Source organism: Mus pahari, chromosome X (genome assembly GCF_900095145.1).
Source record: "Mus pahari chromosome X, PAHARI_EIJ_v1.1, whole genome shotgun sequence".
Taxonomy (NCBI): Eukaryota; Metazoa; Chordata; class Mammalia; order Rodentia; family Muridae; genus Mus; species Mus pahari.
This window is the reverse complement of record NC_034613.1, coordinates 120,701,742-120,729,669: the sequence shown is the minus strand read 5'-3', so window position 1 is coordinate 120,729,669 and position 27,928 is coordinate 120,701,742. Positions and strand designations below refer to the sequence as shown.

Below are 27,928 nucleotides of genomic sequence, written 5' to 3'. Positions count from 1 at the left end.
ATAACATTCAAGTAATGTTATTGACATAAGCAATTGGCTATTTGAGTCTGGAATACAGTAGAGAGGTCTGAACTGGAATCTTAAGTCTGAGAGTTATGGGGGTAGATATGCTATTTCAATTCATAAAATTGGAGTGGTAATCAAAGGAGAGTGTGTATATAGACAGGAAGCTTAAGACTTGAGTTTGGGGCTCCCTAATATGAAGAGAAGAGAAAGCTAAACCAGAACCCATATATAGCTCCCCCCCAAGTTTGCTTGCTAATTTTAGTCTCTTGACTTGGCCAAAAGTCAGAAACTTTTAGAGGAGATCAGAACCAGAAGGGACTGTAGTCAATGTTTTTTTTTTCCCAATCAAGAAGACTAATTCAAGGTATATTTAAGAGCCCTGTAATCTAGTCCTAACTTGATGTTTGAATGAGTAAACTTGTCAGATCACCTAGCTTCTCTGGACCTCCCTTTTCCACCTATAAAAATACCTAATCAAATGATATAAAAAAGGTTATGATAATCTCTATTATCATTTATGTAAGGTAATGTGTGACTCACCCAAACATTCTTTCCTTAAGAATAGTCTATTGCTTTTACAACTTATAGATATATTGGACTCTCTCTGAGGCTTTTCATAATCCCCAAATTAGCATCTCAATTTGTTACTATGAGTTTGGTTTTGATCTATCTTGGTGATGCTAACATGACGTCATGGTTGACCCAACATAGTCTATGTACACAAAGCATGGCACTATCCTGTGGGCTACTACACCTCTCTGCATATGGACTTGCATTTCCAATACAAACACCATTCAGTTCATTGTAAGTGTGTTTTTTTCTCACACATGAAGCTTGTCACAGGAGGTTCGCTCTGTTGACCTTAGGATAAAACTTGTGAGTAATCAGCTTTCCTCAGCTTGGTAAAAATGACATGATCCTAAACTTCTGGGGCTGCAGGGTAGGGTGGCTGTTTGATCTTTCTCGTCACCTTTTATAATAAAAAATACAAGAGCTATTCCAGAAATAACTTACAAGGTCAATGAACAGTGCATCTGGCATGGTATACAAATATCAATGTCTTTGGAACAATTGTGTAGCAGGCATATTTATGCAATTTTCTGTAGCTTACCTATTGATTTATGGTGGTTTCTCCCCAGCGTTTTGCAACTTAGCTAGCCAATTGGATGTAGGATTTGTTGACTTAAACTCAAGTTGTCTAGTGTGTGAATATGCATTTAAAACTGAATCCTAGTGGCCATTTTCTCTGAGGAGTATGTGTCTAATAGACTAGGCATTTTGGACAAAGACAGGGAGACACAGGCATGGATTGTGGTGACCAATTATTTGTAATCTTGTCATATATATACCTACCACTCTAGTAGTACAAGAAAGTGACTTTATCATGCACAGCACACCAATAATTTTCCTGGAACTCCCCTTGTCTAGTTTCATGCTTGGTTTTTAGTGCTCTTTTTAAATCCTAAATCACATTTTTTTTTAGTTGAGTAGCATAAACATATACTGTGTATGACTTGGTTTGCTCATAAAATTGTCATATTTGATATATTTAAAGATGTTAAGGCCTGGGGAAAAAAACAGAAAAATTCAGGGAGAAACCAAGCAAGTCCTCAGAAATATTTTCCCCCTCTGGGTCTTCAGAGCTCTGCTCCGTTCAGACGTGTGGCACATAATAATGAAGAGAAGGTTGGAATATACTCTAAAATCGCTCTAGGGTGAATAGGGCTCAAGATAATTGTAATTTTTAAAACTAGGTTTCACCGTTGTTTGGAACCATCTACAATTCAATTTATTTTATCGCACAAGCCATGAATAATGCTATGAAAGAAAATGGACGGGCTAGTGCTGCCAACCTGGTTCAGCATTCCAGAAACATGCAGTTCTATGGATTCAACCAGTTGATAAGGACAGATTCAAATGGAAACGGGATTTCTGAATATGTAATCCTGGACACCAATGGGAAAGAATGGGAACTCCGTGGCACGTACACTGTGGACATGGAAACTGGACTGCTAAGGTTCAGAGGGACCCCAATTCATTTCCCTGGCGGCAGGCCTACTAGTGCAGATGCAAAATGCTGGTTTGCAGAAGGGAAGATCTGCCAAGGAGGTAAGTAAGGGGAAGTTGCTGGTCATCAATTTAGTTCAGTGTGGGCTACAGGGATGCTTCTTTAAGACAAGGTGTATTTTAACATTGACGCAGTCATAAGAACAGACATTTGTATTTCAGGTTGCACAAACATCTTCTTAACTTCAAAATAATCAGAACCACAAGAGGCACTTTCCAGTCTTAAAGTTTAAAAGCGAACTCATCACTGGTTCTGAAAGAGGTCTCAGTCTTTCTCAAAGACATTACTAAAAGGAAAACATTTTCCTCCCTTAACTTTAATTGCCTGTGGCCTGCGGTTGCTTTCCCCTACCAGAAAGATCACCTGTGTATCCTACTCTCATTGGTCAGATCCTATCACAAGAACACCATCTTTACACCATCTCCTCACTGAACTACCATTTCATTAACCTTCTCTGCCTTACAGCTTAGCACAAAATCACCTTTTAGTTGTTGCTCACATAGTGGTTGCATCTCCTCACTCTCCTAATATATTTCTCCTTGAGGGTAGGAACCACAGCTAATAATTTTGATGGTCCTCACCAGTCCAGCAATTTGATTGGCTAGTGGGCCCCTCCTAGCTCTTGGAAGAGGGAAACTTCATCAAATCTCTGACAGCCAGAGCTGTAATATGGAAGAACCCATATTATCCTGACTTAAGTGTCTGTCTATACCTTTCCAAAAACATGTCCACCTATTTGAACTAAGGATTGACTCTGATTTGACTTTAGCATCACACATCCAACTGCCTCTTCACTCAGTAATCAAGTATTTTCTCTTGAAATACTTGTAATCCATTTAAACACTTATTTTCATAGAGAGCAACTTATATGCTTATGAAAACACTAGTTGTCATAAGTTGGCCCTACCTCACCCTCGAAGGACAAACATTATTTAATTCATGAAGGTCAGTGGACTCAGGTGAATTAAGAAGGGTTTTTATTTTAGACAACATAGTACTTCACAGGTAAGCTGCCACACTTATTCTCAAGAATGTTATTGCTATCCTACATAAATGAATGCACTCAGAGTTTTTCCATTTGTAGACTTTTTCCTCCAATGAAAAAACCCTGATCAGCCTTAATTCATGTGATTCATTATTGTGAGAGTGGTGAGTGGGTTTGCTTCAGAACAGTGAAATTGCTTTCTTGTCCATAAAGTCAACAAGACAGACTATGCTGTAGAAAAAAAAATAGAATTAGGTTAGGTAGATCTGGCTTGATTTTAGAGTCACCAGAAAGCATGAGGAGTCACTCTGTGATGTGCTTTACTTACTGCTTTTTCTGTTTTAATGCTGTTCTTTTTCTTCTCTCTTGCTCTGAGCAGGTATTGACCCTGCCTTGGCCATGATGGTCTGCTTTGCTTTACTTATAGCCTTGCTGTCTATCAATGGATTTGCTTACTTTATAAGGTACATTTTTTTTTGTTCTTTTTGTATACACAAAATAGAAGTCCACAACAGCCTTGTTAATATTGATTTCCAGGAAGTCATGGCTCAGTACAATTGCCTCATTACATGAACCACTGATTTTCTTTCCCATAGTGTTTTACCATCCCTTCTGGCCCCATTTAAGACTGAAATGTTTTCATGATGCTGAGAAAAGCTTCCACAGCTGTATTGTCACTGGTGATGTTGCCTATGAGTAGATTGATATGATGGTGAGATAAGAGACCTAGGGCTTTAGGCCTTTCAATTATTGCTTACCTATGCACTACTTTCTCCATGATATGGTATGATAGCAGATGGAGTTGGAATATTTTAGGTAGGCTTTAGCTAGACTCTAAGCTCTATGTATAGTGGTGCTAAGTCATATGTATAGAATAGCAGATCCTGCTTGATCACTCAGTGTGTAAAGGCAATTGCTACCAAGTCTGAAGAGTTGAGTTTGACCCACAATGGTGAAACAAGAGAATTGACTTTCACAAATTGTCCTCTGGCCAACAAATGCATGCTGTGGCACATGCGAGCTCCTCTCTTCTCCCTACCATGGGCACACATAGGATACATACATTTTAGGAGGTGTAGAGTAGTTTAGTGGCTAAGACTGATCACTGAGCGACACTCAGTGCCCATGTCAGGTAGCTCACCACTGCCTGGAATTCCAGTTCCAGAAAATCTGATGCCTTCTTCTGGCTTCTGCAGACACTGCACTCATGCAGGTACTCATATATACACACATGTATGTATAATTCAAAATAAATAAGTAAAAGTGAATAACTCACTTACCTTAGTATGTGATTTATAGTAGTTATTCAGTAAATGGATAAACTTGAGCCCCTTGAAGACTTCTGGAAGTTGTTGAGTAGCCAGGTTCTTCATGTGGACATTCTACGCTTCTTGTCCACAGCATTCCAATCTGGATTCTACTATTCTTCCTTGGATAAAACCTACCCTCTTCATTCATCAACATCATAGTTGTTATCAAATCTGTCTTCCTCCCTCAAATCCCTTAACAGCTGGTCCACTAATTTGATGACCTGTTTTCAAGACTGGTCTAAATGTGACACACTGCCAAGTAATTTAATATTCATTCAACATTCTTAAATAATCAGCAAAAATAAATGGCAGATAATACCCACTCCTGGGGGGATTTTAGGAGTCACAGGCTCTTGGTACCCAGTATTTAACCATTTCATGTCAAGGTAAAAAAAGAACTCACAGTCAGCTGCTTATAGTCTTAATCAAATGATAATTCTTGCTTGTCTTTTAAACAGAATGGATTGGTACTCTGGGTTTTGAGTGAGTTCAACCCATTAATCATTGGGAAGAGAAGGGGGAAAAAAAAGAAAAAAGCAGACCCACAAAGGTGCGGGGATTGTTTGGAGCTTGTGAGCTGAAGGGCAAAGAAGACTGAAGAGGGACATGATTGGAGAGGGACATGATTAGAGAGGAAAATGATTGGAGAGGAAAATGAGTTTGAGACAATTGGTACTTCAAGTGGTCACAGAAAACTCAGAGATGAGAGGCACATCATTTCCCAGAGTCACTTGGTCCTTGGTTCCTCAGCTAACAAAGCATAAAAGATGCGCCCTCTTTGCTGCCTTCCTCCCTCACTCTGCCCACTGTGGCTGCAATCAGAAGAGCCAAGCAGCTGATGAGTTTCTGTAATAGATGATTACTTGCAGGAGAGTCACTCTCGGTTCCTTCCTTTTTCTGTGTGTTTTGATTGTTTAAGGTTTTTTTTTTCTCCCCAGAAAGAAAGATGTGCAAAGAACCTAACTACCCCCAAAACAAAGGATTCTTTGAACTTCTTTCTCCCTACTCCTCTGAAACAGATTGCACTGCCTTTCTGTAAAGCTCTCCTGAGCTTTGTGATACTAATGATGATAATGATGATAATGAGCCCTGATACTTCCTGCTTTGCAGAGCACTTTCACATACATTAGCTCATTTGATTTTCAAAACAACTCTCTACAGCAGGGAATGTAAGGAGTGTTATTTGGCTAGAAAGGAGACACTGAGGCAGGAAGGGGTTAAATGATTTATCCACGGTCACCTGCAGCTGGCTAATTAATGGCAGAGTCCATATTGCACCCCTCCCTCCCAAACTTGGAGTCCAATTTGCTTTCTACTAGATTGTCTTGTGAAGTACAATTATTTTCACAGGTGTGCCTGCTTTAATGTGTTGACAATTTTCTACACATATGAAACTGATAAGTTAGGGAGTGATGTTTTCCTTTGCCAAAAGATTCATGTACTTTACCCAAGAAGTCACTCCAGGGCTCTTTTAATTTTCTCTGCTGGGTGTAGCTCCCACTGTGATAAGGGACATATTTGTTGGCAGACAATTAGAAATGCATTGTTTGTTTCCAAACCAGTGAAGTCGTGGAGAACAATTGACTGGGTTGCTGGTACTTAAAGCTACAGTGATGTTATTATAGACGGCTCCTTAGACCAGTTTGGGAAAGTGTGGTGATTCACTGGTTGTTCCTTTCACCCTGGCTCTTGCAGTGAACACATTGCAGTATTGAATTATGGAAAAAAGAAAGTCAGAGCGTAGCCTTTGAGGAGACCAAGAAAGAGAGATGGACCGGAGAGGGAAAAGGTGCAAGAGCGGGTGCAAGAGAGAAAGGAGATAAAGAGACGGAGGGAGAAAGAGACAGAAAGAGGGGGGGAGGGAGNACTCCTGGGAATGGGAGGTTGGAGGGATGGCTCAGTGGTTAAGAGCACTGACTGCTCTTCTGAAGGTCCTGAGTTCAAATCCCAGCAACAACATTGTGGCTTACAACCATCCATAATGAGATCTGGCACCCTCTTCTGGAGTGTCTGAAGACAACTACTGTGTACTTACATATAATAAATAAATTAATTTAAAAAGAAAGAGAGAGAGAGAGAGAGAGAGAGAGAGAGAGAGAGAGAGAGAGAGAGAGAGATTCCTTCCTGATCCTAAGTTGCCTAAGTTACCTGGTAGGCTTACCTGATTGTGAACATCATACACTCCTATATCTCTATTGATTTTATACAAATCAATAGAGAAACAATCGTCTACAAATTAATGAACATTTTGGAGAGAGTCCTGTTTAAACTGTGTCTGTGTAATGCTCAGACAATAGACTAATTCAGTAAAAAGGAAAAAAAACAAAAACAAAACAAAACCAAACAAAAAACCAGTCAGCCCACTTGATTGGAATCATGTAGACAAAGGAAACAACTGACTGATATTGTTTTTTCCACTTTTCAACCTGTTGCTTTGGAAACGAATGCATGCAACTTTGTGAGAAAAATGGTCTTATGAGCAGAAATCTAGGCCTACAGCCAGGCACTAAGGATTCCAGTTCAGCTCTGCCCAAGGCTAGGGAATCTCATACAATTTTCATTATTTTCCTTTGTTTCCTTAATGTGTTTTTGTTTATAAATTGAGGATTAATGAATTTTGGCCCTAATTTTATTAGGATGCATACTGTAAGTAAGAAGTAGAAATGATTTGGAAGAGTTTGGAATGTGCTCCTGTTGTGAGATCACCATTTTATTAGTTTGTGATACTATCCCTATACATTACCCTTGCTTCATTTTTGGAAACCTTTTCAATAATATTTTCACATTTGTGTTTTTGTCTTTGTAAGTTGTGAAGACCAGGTTTATTGTTGCATTTCTTTGCTGTAAATATTATGATAAAGATCCATGTATGTGATGCATATATTTTATTCTTAATGTGTGCCTATAGATATTAGAGACAAGCATCAGCACCCCCTCCCCGACCATCTTATTTCATATTTGTTTCAGGCGACGTATAAATAAAATTCAGTTGATTAAAGGACCCAACAGAATCCTACTGACTTTGGAAGATGTGACATTTATTAATCCCCACTTTGGCAGTAAGGTAAGTAGCCCCCTTTATGGCTTTCTTGCCTGATATCATAGGTAGAAGCTACAAGTTAGTGTTGAGTGCATGCCATTGATTAGTTTCAGTTATGATATGCTATAAGAGTAAAATACATGAGCCAGAGAGATTAAAGGCTAGACTAACAACCAAAAAATGTAAGAGTAAAATACATACTGTATTTAGAATACTAGCCAGATACAGGAAGCCAATCTCACATCATCTTGCTTAAATGCAGAATTAGGAAAATGGACTAATAGTCACCAGAAGGTAGGGACGGTAGAAGACAGGGAAATAGTCAGATATGAGATAAATGGTACCAAAATACAGTTAGACAGGAGGAATAAATTCCAGTGTTATATAGAACTCGGGTGACTGTAATTTACAACTTCTTGCATAAGTGAAAAAGAAAAAGAAAGAAAGAAAATGGAAAAAAAGAGGCTAAAGTTTAGTAACATAAAATACAGGGGACTAAAACTATAGCTGAGCAGGTAAAAGCTGCATTGCTCTTGCAGAGGACCTGAATTTCTTTCCCAGCCCCCGAGTCTAGCCGCTTACCTATAACTCTAGCTCCAGTAGATCCAACACCCTCTTTGAGCCTCCTCAGGCACCTATATGCATGTGGCATGTACACACACACATGTGTATGCCATGTACATACACACATATACACAGACAAATTCACAAAATATTAATACATTTTTTAACCTAAATGTTTTAAATATATATATAATTTAAGAATATCAAAATATTAATTACTCTTATTTGTTCAGGATGTATTATGTACATATATCAATTATTCAGTTTTATCCCCTGATATATGTACAAATGCTAATTAAAATTACATATATAGTTCATGATAAATCTCAGTTAGATAATGATGACTTAGAACCATGTTTTGAAAGTGAATACAGTAGTACACTTTGGGCAATAGTTTAGCTTTGACTTCATATAACCCCTTTTAGCTAATTTTTTTTGTTTTGTTTTGTTTTTTCGAGACAGAGTTTCTCTGTGTAGCCCTGGCTGTCCTGGAACTCACTTTGTAGATCAGGCTAGCCTCGAATTCAGAAATCTGCCTGCCTCTGCCTCCCAAGTGCTGGGATTAAAGGCGTGCACCACTACCACCTGGCGCTAAATTTTATATTAGCCTCTAACACCCAACATGGTGCTTATAATATAAAATGTACTAATAAAAGTTTGGAGGAAGATGGTTCAACTTGTAAAAGGTTGAGTTTCACGAAAGTCCAGGTTGTATTTGTGTTATAATAGGTGATCTTCCTAAAGACCTGCTACTGTCCCTAGGATTCATTTTGTGAGATTATGCATATTCCTTACCTCCTAGGGCATTACAGTCAGGTTGAAAACAATGAGATCTTTCAAGGAAACCAATACATGCCAACTTGTACAAATGAACCGGAAATAGAATAGGACTTTAGAGAAGTCAGATCAATAGAAGGAGCCTTTCAGAGACCCAGATCCAAAGCTGAGTCTTAAAAGAAGGGAAAGTAGAATTTTTCTATGTCACAGATTATAGACTACTTATCAATCACTTTCCTTTGACCCTCCCAGGAGAAATTAGTAGTAAACTTTGGAATTGCAAATAAAAAATCTGCTTTTTTTAAAAAAAAAATTGGCTTGTCAGTGTTGCTACTTATTATAGAAAGGTGATTGCAAGCTAACACTATTGTGTCATATACTCCAAAATAATTAGAATAGAGGGTTTTGAATGTTCTTATCACTAAGACATGGTAAATGTTTGAGATGATAGGCAACTTAAGTATCCTGATTTGAGCTATATGCACTGTATGTATCTTAGCATCATTTGTATCCCACACACCTGTATAAATATTATCTTTCAATATATATTTTTAAAAGTTGGAATTTGCCAAAATCTTTGGTATTGGTTATTGATAAATGTTTAATAATGATAATAAAGATGGTGATAATAATAATAATAGTAATAGATCAACTTTCTGCGGTTTGATACAGTTTTCATCCTGTTTTCCTACTCTCTCCCCAGCCCTGAGAGATGGTCTAAGTAGAGGAAATAGCACAAACAGAAGCTTAGAAAAGAAAGCATGTGGGGGACAGGTTTGTGAAGGGAGCTGGTGTGTTTCCTTATGCTAGCCTATATGGTTGCAATAATGACACTGATCTTTGCATACTTTGTAGAGGTGGCGAGATGTAGAAGGCGGATACAAAAAGCATCTCATTGTTTCCATGTGCCATTTACTGTTGTTACTTTACTACACCAGATTTGAGTTATTTCGCTATCCCAGTGGCAAACTGGTCAGTTGCTTAAAAATGACACTGAAACTTACATGGACTTAGTTGGCTATGTGAGGAATGGAATTGTGTGGTAATGTCCTGTGTGGTCAGTCAAATGAACTGGTGAGCTATTTAATTCATTTCCCACTTATAATCATCTGGGTTAAATCTTCAGATGATTTTGTAAGGTGGACATCACCTTCCTAGAAATGTACCGATGAAAGACAAAACTATCATTTTGGCTGAACTCTACCCCCACGTCCCAGAAATACACTAAATAATTGGTTTTTGTTTTTGAAACTACCAGAGGAGACTAACAGTCATGGTGGGGAGTCTCTCTGGGGTTTTCACTCAGTATTCTTTGTATGAAATTCCCCAACTGAAGCAGACACTGAATCCAACGCTCTGAGGCAATCCCATTCTATAACTTGAAACCAAGATAAGATTATTCAGTCTTGTGGTCAAAAATATTTTATGGAGAAATGTGATCACCGATAAAGTCTCATGAAAATATAGATAATTGTACTAAAGCCTTGATCATAAGATACAAACCTGTTTTCAAATCCCCTATTAATTTGATATTATCCACATCAACCTGACAGTTCTTGACAGCTGCCTGGACACTGGGCTCTAAAGTAGCAAAAACAGTAACTATACTCAATTTTGGACTAAATTGGCCTTTTCAATGCATAGACCTTCAATGAGTAGGTCTAGTGAAGTCTACTAATATATAAACTGCACCCGTGTTGCAAAATTGTGCCAGCACTTGCAAAAGGTTACAAAGAGCACGCTAGAGCTACTGTCAGAGAGCCAGACAGCCTATGGTTTAAGACGGTGCTCGTGATGATAGAGTATTTCATTTATGTATACTTTTTGACCTGAAGAGAATAAAAACACCATTACAACTCTTTAGTATAAAAAAAGTGAAAAAAATATCAAATATTGATAGCCCTTTAGGGGATGTTGATGCTTGTTTGTTTGTTTAAGTGTTTTGGTCTAAGTGGAAAAGAATGGCTTTACCCAAGCAGAAGAACATAGCTCTCTGTCCCATTTTGGCATTTGGCTTCTCTCAAAGATTCTGAGTGGAACAGATAGGGGAAGCATATATTTTGTTTAATTGCTCTGCAGTCACAAACTTGCAGCTGGCTGTGTTTAATCAGTCAAGAAACCAAGCCAAGAATTCCATCCAAAAGGAATGTCTGAAAGTGTAAACTCTTTGAGAATACAGAATTAATTCAGTCTAGAAAAATTGGCAGGTCAGGAGAAGCCAGGTCAGAAAAGGAAGATTTTAGAAGGAAGTGAAGCTGAAATCCAAGTGTATGTGGATTTTGGCAGATTTTAGCACTTTCTCCCTTGCCCTTTACAGAGAGGGCTGTGTCTTAATATACAGCTACGTGCTCTTGCTGAGATGTGGAAATAAAGAAGAGAAGAGAAATAGATGGCTCCCTGGCCTTGCTCTCTTTGAGGGAGTGCAGGTTGATGGAGGGGTTATGTGAGGAGTCAGGTCTTCATGTTGCCTAAGTCTTAAGCTGTTAAAATTTCAGAACATTTTCTTCAGACTTTGGTGTTGAAAAGAATTTAACTGAAGACTAAAGCAACCAGTTGATCAGAGACCATTGTAATCACAGCATCAGAAATTATTTAAGATTAATTCTTGTTGGCAAGCAATTCTGATAAAAAGCGTGATGTGGTAAGAAAGAGCCCAGGACAGGGATCTAGAACACCAACATCTTTGCCCAAGCCCTTTTATTCTTTAGCTGTGTCCTCCTTATCAAAAGGAGACTATTGGTGGTATGTGCCTATTACCTTGGTCCTGTTAAGGCAGAGGCTAGAGGACTGTTTTCTTAAGGTCAGTCTGTCATACTTGATAGTGTCTTTGTGATACTTTGTCTGAAAGTAACAAAAACACTACCATGACTACCATTAATAAAAATAATTAAAAATAAATAAGTGAATGGTGGTATTGGTGTTAGAAGAGGGCCCTTGTCTAGATAATAACAAGAGTATCTATATTCATTACAATTCTTTAAAAAGACATTTAAAGAAATATAGAGAAGAATATTGAGGTACCTGTTGACTTATTCCATCTTCACATAAAATAACTCTACTGGTTTCCTTGAGGATATGGGCGCTTATCTGGCCTACTTCAGTCTCACACTTATTGTGGGCCTATGACCCATTTACTATGTTTCTTAAGTGCTCTGTGGGAGGTAGTCTGTCAAAAAGAACATTGTCATTTGGCAGAGTAGAATCAAAAGGAGCCAGTATTGGGAGTTAGGGTCTGAAATTATTCCCTAGTTCTACTTTTTAAAGTTTTGATTTCTCTACACCCACAATTTTATTAACTAAATTATTGAGTAGATAATTTTTGGAAATTAATTTCACCTTTTGGGTCTAAATGTCAAGTCTAGAAATTGAGGACTCCATGCTAACAGTTATAATTTTCCTTGTGTAACATGTACATAATTAAAATTTTCTCTGAGAACCAGGGATGGTACATTGCATACCTATAACTCCAGCACTTGAGAAGCTGAGGCAGGAAGATTATGAATTCTAAACCAGCTAGGACCACACAGTGAGACACTGTCTCAAAACAAAACAAAACAGAACAGGAAAACAACAACAACAACAACAACCAGCCAGCCAGCCAGCCAACCAATCAACAAGTAACATTTTAGGGACTGAGAGGGTTGTATTTATACATTGAGGAATATATAGCTACATACATATATATAATAGCAACTAAAGAAATAGGGGCCAAGATTTTGAAAAGAGCAATTGGGGATGCAAGGAAAGGGTTGGGGGGAGAAAAAGGAAGGAGAGAAATGATGAAATTATATTCATCTTCAAAAGATAAAGACAATAAGCAACTTATCTGGCAGTTGAAAATATGTGGGAATATTAACTTTTCCTTCATGCTATTTAGGATTTACGTAAGCTACCAACTACAGCCTTAAAAGAGTTCTGAATGATTATTATGAATTAGATTCAAATAATGACAATTTTGTTCAACCCTTACCCCCTAATCCTTTCACAGAGAGGAAGCCGTGCCAGTGTAAGCTTCCAGATCATCTCAGAAGTTCAAAGTGGGAGGTCCCCAAGGCTGTCCTTTTCTTCAGGTAGCCTAACTCCAGCTACATATGAGAACTCCAACATAGCAATCTATGAGGTAAGACATCTGGAGTTCTTTAATCTGCAGCCTTCCTGGGTTTTAAAAGGAGGCTGTCATCGAAGAGTCTTTGGGTGAAGCTAGTGAGACTTTTTGCTTTTCAAGGTTTTTCTGTCTGTGTCCATTTACAAGCTTGTTTGATATTTTTGGCAGTGATTTTCTTCCAAAACTCATCTTCTCACTTGAAACTTCATTCATACTTGAACTTGATGCATTTACTAGGTTTGTGGATAAAAGATCTGAGATGCAAATAGCTAAAATGTGCCAGTCATCTCACAACACTATATGCAACAGAAGAAATAATTCTATGAGTTACCTTTTTTGTGCGAGATGTCGAGAGACACAGATATGGTAGGGTAGTGTTTGGAGGTAAATCTTCAACGTCTGGTTGCTTTTCCTATTCTTTTGTCTGGTGACATTGAAACGTTAAAAATCCTTTCTTTTTAGTCACCTGTCCTATCTTTGGGAGTAACAGGTTACTTTATGCTTTACGAAATAGAAATCCCCTTTGAAGTTTCTGTCTTTCAAGACTGAGGAGGTCACCTTCTCCCCTATTGTTCTTAGAAGTTGGAATTTGGCAACCAGAACAAATCTTGAATCAGTGGTAAAGAGGAGCTGTTTCTTCTCAGCAGGCAAGAGTTAAGCAGGCAGTAAAGAGGAAACTCCACCATCCTTCTGTCCACCCTAAGTATGAGGCTTTCCCAGTGTGGTCTCCTGAGAAGCAGCAGATACTCTCACCATGAAGAATACATGGAAAGAAAATCTAAAACAGGGAAGAATTTAGAGTGTTGACTGCATTGGATTTTTCCAAGGGAATATTCTCCACTATCAAGTAAATAATTCACAGGGGGTTTGCTAGGAATTGAACATATTACTCTCCAAACTTTAGGTGTTAAATTTTAATGACCAGCATGATGACATTTAGACCAGCTTGAGATTTTCAGTGAAAAAGTGAGACTCAGACGAATATGTGTTTTTCTCTCCTTTACGGATCCTAGATTTTTATAAATATATAAACCATATATAGAGATATTTGACATGAGTGTAGAAGAAAGACTCGGAGGGAGCAGGGAGACTAGTAAGGGGGGTGGGGAGAAGTAGGATATGAGGACATGAATGCAGTACAGGATATTCTCGAAGGAACTTATTTTTAAGAAACCCATCACTGTGCACAATAAATATGGGTCAATAAATTGAGATGAGTTCCTTTTAAAGGGATTAAATCAGTGTGAGTAAAGCCCTTACAAATGAAACTTCATACAGCTTTTGGCCCATTTGCCCTTCTGCCTCCCACCATGTGACAACACAATGCTTCTCCACTTCAAAGGATGTAGCAACACCATCTGGACATAGACAACAGCTCTCACTCAACAACTGAATCTACTGTTCCTTGATCTTGAACTTTTCACTCTCTAGAACTATGATTAATAAATTCTCAGGTTTTTTTTAAAAATAAATTATTCAGTTTCACAAGTGGACTACCCAGGCCTACACACCAAATTAGCATAGTGCACTGTCTTTCAGTATACCTGAGGGTTTTATCTTAATTTGGAGCAGGAAATCTCTGGATTTTGCCATGATTTAATGAAATGAAAAGGGGAATTTGTTTCTAAAGTGAGCTTGAGTTTCTAACAAATCTGCTCTCTGAAAACCTAATGGTGAAAGCTTTGGAATGTCAAACAGAATGAATTTAGACATTTACAGTTGTAATACACCATTACGATTCTGAAATAAATATCAATAACTTTTGTTTTTCATTTACCAAATTAGAAGTTGAAGTGAGTTCTTAATTCTGAGGGCTCATTTTAAAAAAAATTGTCTTGGCTCTCACTTTTACCAATTGATTCTTGTTGGTATTCATCTGGTAGGGACCTGCAACCAGGCATTGATATATTTTTAAGTCCATTGATGTGCTTTTGATATGTTCAGCCAGGTGTGACAATTGCTAGACAGAGATGCCTCTAAGGCCACATCTGGCATGGCTCTGCTATGATTCTCTGACTCAATGGACAAATTTATGTGTTGAATCATAGTGTGCATTATTTCATTGGATTGCAAGGTTACAGTATAGAAAGGTTAAAAAAGAAAAAAAAAACTTGTTACTGACCTTGAAGATCTTGTTAGATACTTCCATGTTTTGGAAGTTGAAAAGGAAGATGGTTATATCACTTTTCATGACTGGTTGCTGGTCAGTTAATTCATGAATCAGAATCTTTAAAAAAAACATTTTATTTATTTATTTTAATGTGTGTAGAGTGTTTTACCTGCATGTATATCTGCACCACCAGTGTGCATGGCTTTAGAGTATAGAAGTGAATGTTGGATTCACTGCTGCTGGAGTTACAAATAGTTGTGAGCTGCCATGTGGATGCTGGGATTTGAACCTTGGTCCTCTGGAAGGGTAGCTAGTGCTCTTAACCTCAGAGCTAACTCTCTAGCCCCAGAAGGGTGTTAATAACAAGAACACCACACAGTGAAGTCAATATTAGACTGAGAGTAAGGTGTAAAGGAAGAAAGGCAAGTCTATAAAACTGCCTGGCTAGGGTTCAAGAGGTATCTAAGATGAGGTATAAGTTGATTCAATCAGAAGAGGAAGGAGGAGGAGGAGGAAGAAGAAGAAGGAGAAGGAGAAGGAGGAGGAGGAGGAGGAGGAGGAGAAGAAGAAGAAGAAGAAGAAGAAGAAGAAGAAGAAGAAGAAGAAAAAGAAGAAAAAGAAGAAGAAGAAGAAGTCATGCAGCAGCTTTCTCAAATGGTCCTCTATTAGAAGTTGTTTGAGAAGGAGCTAGAGAAAGTACCCAAGGAGCTAAAGGGGTCTGCAACCCTATAGGAGGAACAATATGAACTAACCAGTAACCCCCAAAGCTTGTGTCTATAGTTGCATATGTAGCAGAGGATGGCCTAGTTGGCCTTCAATGGGAGGAGAGGCCGTTGGTCTTGTGAAGATCATATGCCCCAGTGCAGGGGGATGCCAGGGCCAGGAATCAGGAGTAGGTGGGTTGGGGAGCAGGGAGGGGGGAGGGTATAGGGGACTTTGGGGATAGCATTTGAAATGTAAATGAAGAAAATATCTAATTAAAAAAGAAGATAAAAAAGAAGCTGTTTAAAGTGTCACCATCAGTAAATTCAGTTTCAAATAAGTCAGTTTCCCATAAGACTTGATACTATAGACAAGCATGATGATACATACTTGTAATCCCACCACTTGTAAGACTAGGGCAGGAGTATTGTTACAAGGACAGACTGAGATACATGATCATTACTAAACAAGCTAGATCTGCATAATGATACCCTCTTCTGGGGAGGTGGCTCAGTCAGTAAATTGCTTCCCACAAAAGCACTAAGAAGACCTTTGTTTAATTCTCCAGAACCATTAAAAATCCAAGTACAACCATGTGTATTTATAATCCCAGCACGGAGGAGGTGGAGTCAGGTAGCTTTCTGGGGCTTTTCTGGCCAGTCAGTTGAGTCTGTAAACTCTAGATTCATTGAGGGTCCCTGTCACAAAACATAAGGCAGAGAACAATTGGCAAAGAGATACAACTTCAACCTCTGGCCTCTATGTGCATACAAACTTCCCTTACATGAAAACACACACACACACACACACACACACACACACACACACACACACACAGGCACACACTTAAAGTGAAAGAAAGAAAGAAAGAAAGAAAGAAAGAAAGAAAGAAAGAAAGAAAGAATCCCATCCAACCAATCAAATGAGAGAGAATTATTCCTGGGCGTCCTGGAATTTCCAGATAATACACTTGTAGATGCTAAATAGCCAAAGAAGGACTTTTCTTGGCAGTTCCATACATTGTACCACATTGACACATATTTATACTCTAATTCTTGTACAGATCTGTAGCCTCCCACAGATGCTCTTTGAATATAGACAGGAGAGCCAGGTGACCTGACCAGCGGAGAGAAAGTGACAACAGTGATGATCTGCTCTGATAACCATAGTCTGGCTGACTGGAGAGATGAGCTAGGGAGTGATGTGACCCTGAATTCAATCCATCGTCCACTTCATTTTTCAACTCTCAGCCTCACCCTCTGTGCTCCTCCTCGGCTCTCTTTTCTCTATGCACTCGTTTATCCTTCTCAGAACTTTCCCTTTTTCCTCCTTCCTACGACACTTACCTCTTTCCCTCCCACCAGCCAGTGCCTCTCATCACAGAGGTATAGATCAGTAAAGTTAAAGAGCCTTGATAAACTATCTGGTAAATTTGATTCCAAAGGCAGGGAAGCTGAAGACAAGGCCGGTTAAATGGATATGCTAAGACTACCATTGAGCTTGAAGCAGAGTCATGCCTAAGGACTTGCTCTCTTGTTTAAGTTAATTCACAATGGCCTTACTGAAAAGCAGATAGACTTTAAATTGCTTCAGAAAACTTCCCCAAATAAAAGTTGATGTTTCTTTCTCTTAATTAAAAAGTAAGTGATAAGTGAAATATTTTATCATTCTGTTTTAAGAGACCAAAATGAAAGCTATTTAGCCTGCAGCGTGTGGTGAAGATAAACCCTGTCCATTCCTTCCTTGCCCCTCATTTTTCATGAATGAGGATGCACACGGACTCAGTAAAAATTTCCTCATGGAGTGTGTGTGAGAACTAAAATGTGAACAATCAAATCCTCCTAACACTTAGGAAGCCTGACAGAGAAAAGAAGAATAGAGTGGGCCTGGAAAGATATTGGTGTAATTTTAGCTCTTAGGTTCTTTATGAATGTATCAGAGTGAGTTAGGTCTTCATAGGACCCATTTCCAGCTCTCAAATTTAGGAATTTGACAGGAAAAGCTATTGTTAGCTACTATGGCATGAGTAAACAAAATAGAAGGACAACTTATGTCTCTGATTAAACTCCATTAAGAAGGTATCATGTAAAATCTATAAGGCAGTCAGAGCTACTAGTAACTGATGTCCAGACTGTACACCATATGAGGACATCACATCTATAAGGGCTCTATTCACAGTGACAATATGTTCTAACTTAAGTGTGCATGGATGTGTGTGTGTGGGGGGGTCAAGCCTCACATCTATGTCTATAGCATCTCTACCACAATGACCTATTACTCAGTTATTATTCATTACTCAGTTATTATTTTGACTATACTTCAGAAATTCCTTAAGAATGTGATTTTCTTGTATCTAGTATTCCTGGAATTCAGAGTGGAGTTTTCTTCCCTTCCACCCTGATAGCTTCACTCTACCCCTCCTAAAAGAGGATTCCCTTGGCAGGGAGAGCTTGGTGATGCGCAGAGTGCACACATTGGGATGTGCTCCCTTGTGACCAGGGAGTTGGGCGATTAAATGTGAGCATAGAACATGCATGCTTGTAAAAAGCACATGCATTTAGGCTGCCACCCAAAAACAGAGTGCACAATTATATACTCAAAAAATGATGACAGCCTTTTTTCAACCTGAGGGAAAACATCATCATCTAATTAGCAGCAAGGTGCCATAGCAGCTGGTAGTTACTAAGGGCCAAGTGACGGTTGCCAAAAAAGCTGAGAAAACTTTGTTTTCTTTCACCCATCAGTGTGTATTATACGTTGTCTCATTTCTTAGAATTCCAGTTAGATGTTCGTTCTATCAGCTTAAGGCTTAAACTTTGATGGCTGTAAAGGATAAAGTCCTTTGAAAAATAAAACTGTTAAGCGCTGGCAGGTCCTCTTGACTTCTATGAATGAGTTTTAGATCTCTGCCTGGGGCAGATTTTGATAAGAGAAGCTTAGTGTGAGGTAAATGGAGCAGCTGTGAATGAAGGGAGCATCTCAGAGATAAGGCGAAGGGGAAAGGCTGGATCGTAGGTCGCAAGCTTGAAAGTACAAAGAGGACTCGATAACATTCCCACGGCAGGTCCCATTCCTACACCTTCCAATTACTTAGCTCTTCTGTGGAACTCAATTACTGGTGCCTCTAAACAGTTCCCAGCTGACCCTGATACCAGCTGGTCCAGGGTCACACTCTGACCATCCTGGTGCAGCCAACCACCCATACGGTACCTTGCTGAGCTTCATGGGCAAGGAGTTTGCATAGATCTGTCCAGCTCTGCAAGGTTTCCTAGAGTCATTTCCCAGTTGAGAGGCTTTGAACTCTGTCTGGGAGAGGCTTTGTAACAGAGTACTGGGGAGTTACTGAGATGCCTGCAGCTACCATTAGCCTTTGCTTCTGGCAGCTTTCCGGATAAGCTACTAGAGCTGGGTATATTCCTTAATAAGAGGGTGGTTACACACTCCTATTTTCCCAATTTGATTGCACGGGGCTCTCTGCTCTATTATCTCTATTTTATTGTCTCTACTTCGTGACAAGTAGGTGCAGCCTGAAATGAAATCTCCAGGCTATAGGTAATAGACATGCAGGCACTTTGAAGACCAGGGAGCTTGATGTAAGACATTATCATTATTACAGGGAGAAAGGAATCTCTATTTATATTGCTTTAAAAAATTTTTTGGTTGGACAGGACTAAGTAGGGCTTGATGACTGATGACTCCTTGAGGCTATGCATGTGGAAGAAAATTATCAGGTACCTGCTGTGAAGTGAAGAAAGACAATAAAATAATTGAGTTTGAATTGACAGCAACCATAGAAATTGTAGTTTTGTGTTTCAAAAGTTAAGAATCAATGCTAATTACTTAGATTTGAGCTTTACACATGTATCAAATTATCACACTGTACCCACAAACATTTAAACTCAAAAAGATAATATAATTATGAATGGAAAAAAGTTGGGGATAGACTTTCTTAAGGATCTAGATGACCTCTTACTATCGTGGTACATGTATAAATCAAAACAAAAAATATTTAATCTACATTTAAATCAATCAGTTCAAGATGAACATATGAGAGAGGCCCCACCTCCACCCCATGGTCTGTCACAGCCAAGCAAAATGAATCAAGGTAAATGCTGCAAGCATTTGTGGCGCTCCATCTCCTGCCTTGCATCTCCCACTACAGGCGCCTCAAGGCACTGGAAATTGCAATCACAGACTATCGCCATTAATCGAAGCAAGCCCTGTGCTACATCACTTAGCTATGAATAACTGAAATGACCTGACACTTTCTGCAGGTAGTTAAGGAAGATGTTTCGGAGTGGTAGCCGTGCGTTTCCTGGGATCTGCATTCCTGTGGGTTGTTTCCCTGCCTGCAATACTTTGGCACTTTTAACTTTAACTTCTTTGTGTGAGTTCATTTTAACCCAGAATACAGAGTTTCCATGGGGTAGAGGGTAGGGAAGGAGAAAAAACATCTGTTCTTATTGGTATTTTCACTCTTAGCCTTTTATGTGGGAGAGACATTGCTCTGGCTGCTGACAACTGCATCTCAATCAGCTTTCTTTCCCTTTTCTTTCCAGGGTGACTGGGTATGGTTGAAAAAGTTCCCTCCTGGAGATTTTGGAGACATTAAGTCTATCAAATCGAGTGCAAGTGATGTGTTTGAAATGGTATGAGAAACCCTTATTTATATACATTCCTATTCGAATACATTCTTTCTTCCCTTTCTTCCAAGTACTGCCAGTAGGTACTAGGCGGTCTTAGAAACCTAGTGCAAGTACAGAGTTGTTATTACGAGATTGGTACACTCCTGTGACACAGTGACAAAGTCATGAAAATGAACGACACTGAATCTGAATCAAAGAAGGCACTTCATTAACTTGAGCCCCGATCCTTCATGTCCCTGTTTGTGAAATGTCTGTTTACTACTCTCCCTTTTATGTTGGAGAAAGAATTAAGAGGCAATACATACAACACTTCTTGCATATTCCTGGCTCATAACTTCTTTATAAAATGATGCCCATTAAGATAATTATCAACTAAGCATACCATAATCATTCACATGTCCATTTTTCGGACCTTGAAGACTCACCTGCTAATTATTGTTTGGAATATGGTTACTTTGCTAACTCCACTAGTTATGTTCAAAGTGTCCTTGGATGGTTTCCTTAAAGAATTAGCCTATAACCAAGTCAGGCATTATCTCTTTTAAGCCATTTAAATTCTTGTCTCCTCCTTGATCTTGGATAGGAGTCCATAAAAGATTTGTGGATATTGTCTTTGCTTCTTTCAAACACTAGTAATAGTAAATTTCTCCACATTTGCAAAGCAGGCAAATCATCCCAACAAATCTGAATGAAGAACAGCTGCATGCAGACCACAGTGCAAGTGAGAAAAGAAAGGAAACAAGGGGTATGACCTGTGGGGAACAAGGTGTGCCCTAAGGGTTTGGATGAAATATCATGATATGCTATTTCCCTGACAGACGATTTTGGTGCCTGGAGCTGAAGGGAAAAATAATTAGAGATAAATCCAAGAGGACTAAAGGCAGCTGAAACAGCCCATTTCACAGTGATTTTATAACCTGAGATGCTAACCCCCCCAAAAAAAAATACATTCAAAACAAAAAGACAAAACGACTCAAAACTGGGGAGAAGCTGAGAAGATAGAAGTGTGTAAATAGACAGATAAGCCAAAGTAGGGGTTGTGCATTACATCTTTTTTCCAGTGTGTGTGTGTGTGTGTGTGTGTGTGTGTGTGTGTGTGTGTCTGTTGACTTTTTTGTGCTCATTTTTATTTTATTTTATTTGCACACTATCCAAAAGGCACCCAATGTTGGCCATCCTATTGCTGACGGTCTTAACTTTGAGTATTTTGCTCGGTTGCATTGTTTCCTCACCAATGAGTTACTTTTCCTCACAGTAACTAACACATAGTTTGTTTGCTTTTTTTTTTTTACACAGTTTGAATCTAGAAAAATAGATTGCTCCTTATTTATTTATTTTTTTTTGATATAAGCTCTCACTGTAATAAAGGTTGGCCTTTAACTCACTTTGTAGTACATGTTAGCCCTCAAATCATAGCAACCATCCTGCTTTAGCCTTCTAAGAGCTGAGATTAAAGGTGTGAGACACCATGCTTGGGTCCTTTTGATTTTTTTATAGCCCAGTCTTTTTCACCATTTTACTTATGAGTTGATAATTTTATAATACTCAAATTTTCTGTACTTATTGATTGACATTCATTATAAGAAAGAGCCTTCCCTTCTCCCCTATTATTTACATTATTTTATTTTTCAATCATCATGCTTGCATAGGCTTTCCAAATGGTTATGGAGAGTCAACATTTCTGCTATATTTCTGATTCTAAAAGAAAAAAAAATTAATACAGTCCATGTCATCCGAAAGTCTCTCTCTCTCTCTCTCTCTCTCTCTCTCTCTCTCTCTCTCTCTCTCTCTCTCTCTCTCATACACACACACACACACACACACACACACACACACGTGTATGAGTTTTTTACCATGTAAGTTTCTCAAAACCATTTCTTCTACCTATTGTACCTATTGAAATGGTTGTTGTTTATACCTATTTTGCTAATCTAGTAATTTACATTGCTTTAAAGTAAGTATTGGATAAACCTCAATATAGCTGGGATAAATACCACTTGTTCATTGCACACTGTCAAGTACTTCTGGATGATACTTTAGAGATTTTTTTACAACTATGTTTCCTATAAAGATTTATTGATAGGATCATTCTTTACCTTATATATCCTTACCATATTCTTGTCAATATGTTTTCATTTACTATTAAATTTTCCCTATTGTTTAATTCTATGATTTTTTTCTTTGTGTTCGTTGATGCTTTAATGTTATAGGTATACAAGTTAGTGTGTTAGTAAATACTTTGCAGTAGTGTCTACATAAAAAGTACCCAATTTTGAATATCTTCCGATTATGGTTTTGTAAACATTTTCATTATGAGTGGTTTTTTTCTCCTTTTTTTTTTTACCCACCTATGTAATGTCACCAAATCAGAGTTGAAAGAATTCTGTAAAATTTGCTTCCTTAGCTCCAGGACACAGCTACACATGCACATTTACAATAGCAAGGTTTTAGCTTTTATTATTGTGAAACATTCACTTTTAGCTCTGGGAATACTTATTTTCCTGACTTATACTTTATCCAACAATAATATAGCCACTTCAGCTTTCTGATTTGATTTTGTGTAGTCTTCCTATCATGTTACTTTAATTGTTTTGTTTGAATGTTCATTTCTTTCAGGGAACATGCATTTCTTTTCCTTTTCCCCTTCTCTACACTATTCTGCAACCTCTAGCCAGTAAGAGCAGTTTCTAGGACACTGGGACACTAATCGAAATTATTCAAAGTTGGATCAGCTAGCTATCCACTACCTCACCTATTTCTCTGATTTATTTGGTGTGTTTTTCTTGCCTTTGGACTAAAATTATGTGGAGGTACTTCTTATATTTGCATCTTAGGTATATTCCACTGGATTTTCAAATTAATTGTTCTAGAAATTGAATGCATTTTTAATTGGTCACAATATACTTACAGTTAATATTATAGCACTTTTCCTACAATATGGGAAATTTGTGAGCTCATTGCTCTTTTTACCTTGTCTACACTGTGATATTACCTTCGTGTATAACATGAACCATATAATACAGTGTCAATTTTTACTTGAAATGCTCATATATATTTGAGAGAAATTATTCCAATAAATAAAATACATTCTTTTATATTTATCACCACATTTACTATTTGTAATAATTTCTATATTTCCTAATAGTTGATACATTCCTATCACTGTTAGAAAGATGTGGGAACAAAAAGTAGTATAAAAATTTAAAAGTCAGGAGTGAGAAGATTGCTTGGCAGTTCACAGTAATGGCTTTTCTTCAAGAGGACCCTAATTCAGTCCCTAGCCCCTCACAATCCTTTGTAACTCCAGTTCTGGGGGAATCCGCCACTTTATTCTAGCTTTTATGGGAACACATATATGAGTCAAACATTCTTACACACACCCACCCACCCACCCACACCCACACCCACAACCACACACACACACACAACCACACACACACACACACACACACACACATAAATAAAAATAAAAATATATACCTTTTAAAACGCTCAAAAAGTCCTTTGGTTGGCAATATCACATCATAAAACTTCTAGTATAGGACCTGGGGAGATGGCTAAGAGGTTAATAGCACATTGTGCTTTTCCAAAGAATCCAAATTTAATTCCCAGAACCACCTGAAAATGAAGTTCCATTGGACCTAATGTGTCTGAGGTGACTTGTCTTCACATATACATGTGTGTTCATGCATGCATGCATGAGCACACACACGAATATGCACACATACACAGGATTTAAAAAATCAAATAAAGGAGAAAACAGTCCTGAAAAATTCCATTTCCAGTACCTAATTAATATATTCTATATGACTATTCACTCCTGGGTGGTAGGCAGTACATAGAGTAGTATAGTAATATGAGCAACACTTTATACAATTGCCAAAACAAAATGTGCTAGAAACAGACAGATGAGTGTAGCCAATTAGGCAATTGAGGTAGAAAAATCCTCCTGCTGCAATATGTATCAATGGGTAATTTAATAATACCCAGTATGGGAAAAGGTGGGTGGGATTAACCCCGATGTTGCCATATTTCAGTATGCTTTTTAATTGGCCAAACAAGGATTTAAAGTTATATAGGTTAGTATTTGACTCACAAGCAGGTATTTCTGGTAGTTGAATGCTTAAAGATTTTATGTCAGAGAGGTGAATATCAAATATCCTGATATAACACATTCAACCCTTGAAATTTTGATGTTAAACAGCTAAGTAAGCATTGTGGTAGTGGTGAAATATATGTCTACTTAGTAAATGTTCACCGTGTTCCAGGCTTTCTCTCCATTTTATTCCTAATCTCTGTAAGATATGCCTGCATGTAGGAATTTATAATTTCAAAACAGGACCTTCTCTCATGTTTGTGTTTGTAAAGTCTGGACAGAGATGTATACCTGAAATTTGGTGTTATTCTCCAAAATATTTAATGTCATTTGGTCATGGAGATTGAGCCCAGAAAAAACATGCATGTGGTCATTCATTCAGTTATAACTCCAGTCTTGATATGTTTTGCTTTTGAGACAAGTTTTCATTATGTAGCCTCAGCTAGCCTGGAAGTTACTATGTAGCCAGAGTAGCCTTGAACTCATTGAGATCTGTCTGCCTTGCCTACTGAGTGCTGAGATAAAAGTGTATGCCATCACACTAGGACCATTTACTGTTTTAACACTGCAAAAATTTAATTCTCAAACAATAACAAAGGATGGTTATTTGTGATTGGCAGGTGATCCTCCTACAATGTGGTAGTTTAAGAATCCAGGCTATCATCATCTTATGACCCGGCTATGTCTTATAAATGTGTATATTTAACCACAGAATTGGAAAAATAATAAGCAATGGAGGATAATTGCTTCTTAAAAGTCTTAACCTAGAAATGGGCCATATCCCTTCTCTTCTATTCCATTGCTTAGACTTCAATCATACTGCTATGCTTAGCTTCGGTAGAAACAAGGGAATGTGAGTTAAGCTATTTTCCTAATCAGTTTCTATTATGTCTGGAACACAGTTCCAGAGAACAGTGGTTTTGGTTGTTTGGTTCATGAGAGAGTGAAATCTTAGAAGAAGGTGCTGCTTAAGTTATTATATGTAAGCTGAGATTTCATGTCTTCCTTAACTGGTTTAGGTTGAAGTGGACTAATAATTGTGATGGGCGTCAGGTTTTTATGCTTAGTAGGCAAATGAGATAGTCAGTAGTCTCACTCCTATAAGCATTAATGTAGTTTTAGCTTAGATTATTTTGATGAAGATCTTACAGTATTATCCATACCAGTAAATGGATTGGCAGCTTCTCCATACTCCATATGATAATCTTTGAATTCTTTCTTTTATTTCCCACATTATGACATGTGATTTGTAACTCCAATATACATCTAAAATCTAACCTGTTTCTAGTCCTTCAGTGTTGCTACCATTCTAAGCCTTTGAGTACATGAAAGTGTTCATACTCACATATACATAACTAGATATGGCCAAAATGTTGTATGTATTATATTCCAGGAATTGGTTTCAGGAACCCTTCAGATACCAAAATCCACAGATACTCAAATTTTTTACATAAAATAGAAAAATACTTTGGTATTCAACCTGTATATATCCTATCATATACTTTACATTATGTCTTGTTTATTTGAGATGGCCATTACAATTTAAATTCTGTGTGCATAATTGTATTGTTTTGGAAGTGACAAGAAAAAAAACTCTATAAATGTTCAGTATATGTGGTGGGTTGAATATGGTTGTCCCAAGGAATGGTACTATTAGGAGATAGGGCCTTGTTTGAGGAAGTTTCTATGTGGGAGTTGACTTTGAGAGTCTTCTCTTAGCAGCCTTCAGATGAAGATGTAGAGCTCTCAGCTCTTCCTGCACCATGCCTGCCTGGATGCTGCCATGTTCCCACCTTGATAATGGACTGAACCTCTGAACCTGTAACCAGTTCCAAATAAATGTTGTCCTTTATAAGGGTTGCCTTGGTCATGGTATCTTCTCATAACAATGGAAACTCTAACTTAAGACAATCTATTTGATTGAAATATTAATAGAGTATAGTTATTTAAATTTCATACCAGGGCTCTCTATAAAATTAAGTGACACATGATGCTGAAATTATAATATTCACTCCATGGCTTTTGGCTGCCTATTTCTATAGCTTGGTATTTTAAATTTTCCCCATTGCACTGTAGTCTAGGAAGACTAAACCTGTTGTACTTTCCTCAACTCAGAAGTATTACTCCATCAGGGCCACTGGTCAACTCTTTTATGTTCTTCCATGTTGTCTAGTTGTCAGTTCTTTGGACAGTTTCCTTTGATACCTGCCTCCCTCACTGTCTGTCTAGATGAGATATTTAACCTCTGAACTCAGCATCTCAGTCTCATTTAAAATGCATTTCATGATGCAATATAATTTTCAGATCACTTACTTACCACTTTCCACTGGGTATAAGATCTTCTGAGACAAGTGACTGCATTGTATTTATTTTTTCTCATATATTTTATTTGTTCTTTTTATAGTTTGTATAAAAAACAGTTGTTTTAATCATGATATTTTGCATATCCTTATTTTTGTACCTTTTGTGTAGTACAGTAAACACTGAGCAGCAACTGAAACAGGACAGCTGCCATTGGTCTCTCTTTGTCTTCTTTCCAGATGAAGGACCTGCGGCATGAAAATGTCAATCCTTTATTGGGCTTCTTCTATGATTCCGGGATGTTTGCCATTGTGTCCGAATTTTGTTCTCGAAGGAGCCTAGAAGACATACTTACAAATGATGATGTGAAACTTGATTGGATGTTCAAATCATCACTACTGCTTGACCTCATCAAGGTTAATGGCAAACCTAGAGGAGTCCTGGGATTCCCTTGTAGATTTGAAACTTACAAAGATTTTGGCTGTTGCCTTTATTCTCCTCTTTTTGGGGTTAGGAATTTAAGATATTAAGGTGCTTTCTTTCCTGTGAGTTGTGATCATTTTACCTCTCCTCCTTGTCTCCCAAGTCCTGAGACCCCACCCTTTCCCCACCCTTTTGTCCCCATGTGTCTTAGAGTATTGACATAGAAACTATCTGCTATGTTCCCTCTCAACTTGGTTTCCACATTTCCCTCTCATGTTTAATCACATCCCAGTTCTCTGCTTTGTGGATGTAGGGAAGTAATCATTCCTAGAATCTTTTGTACTATGTAAAACCAGCTGCTTGCTTTCATTTTCTTTTTTTTCCTTTTAATTGTTTTATTACATATTTTCTTCATTTACATTTCAAATGCTATCCTGAATGTCCCCTATATCCTCCCCCACCATGCTCCCCTACCCACCCACTCCCACTTCTTAGCCCTGGCATTCCCCTCTATGGGGCATATAAAGTTTGCAAGACCAAGGGGCCTCTCTTCCCAATGATGGCTGATTAGGTCATCTTCTGATACATATGCAGCTAGAGACACGAGCTCTGGGGGTACTGGTTAGTTCATATTGTTGTTGCACCTATAGGGTTGCAGACCCCCTTCAGCTCCTTGGGTACTTTCTCTAGCTCCTCCATTGGGGGCCCTGTGTTCCATCTAATAGCTGACTGTGTGCATCCACTTCTGTGTTTGTTAGGCACTGGCATAGCCTCACAAGAGGCCACTATATCAGG

General features: G+C 38.2%; 1 protein-coding gene across 1 annotated transcript in view; it reads left to right on the top strand.

Annotated features, from left to right (window-relative positions):
• Gucy2f (guanylate cyclase 2F, retinal) overlaps positions 1-27,928 on the top strand; it is a 98,931-nt gene that overhangs the window by 31,436 nt on the left and 39,567 nt on the right. Inside the window, exons 4-9 of the mRNA XM_021188296.1 lie at positions 1,761-2,115; positions 3,439-3,523; positions 7,337-7,433; positions 12,739-12,870; positions 20,227-20,316; positions 26,950-27,126. Coding sequence (XP_021043955.1) covers positions 1,761-2,115; positions 3,439-3,523; positions 7,337-7,433; positions 12,739-12,870; positions 20,227-20,316; positions 26,950-27,126 — 936 coding nt within the window. The remainder of the gene's footprint in view (positions 1-1,760; positions 2,116-3,438; positions 3,524-7,336; positions 7,434-12,738; positions 12,871-20,226; positions 20,317-26,949; positions 27,127-27,928) is intronic.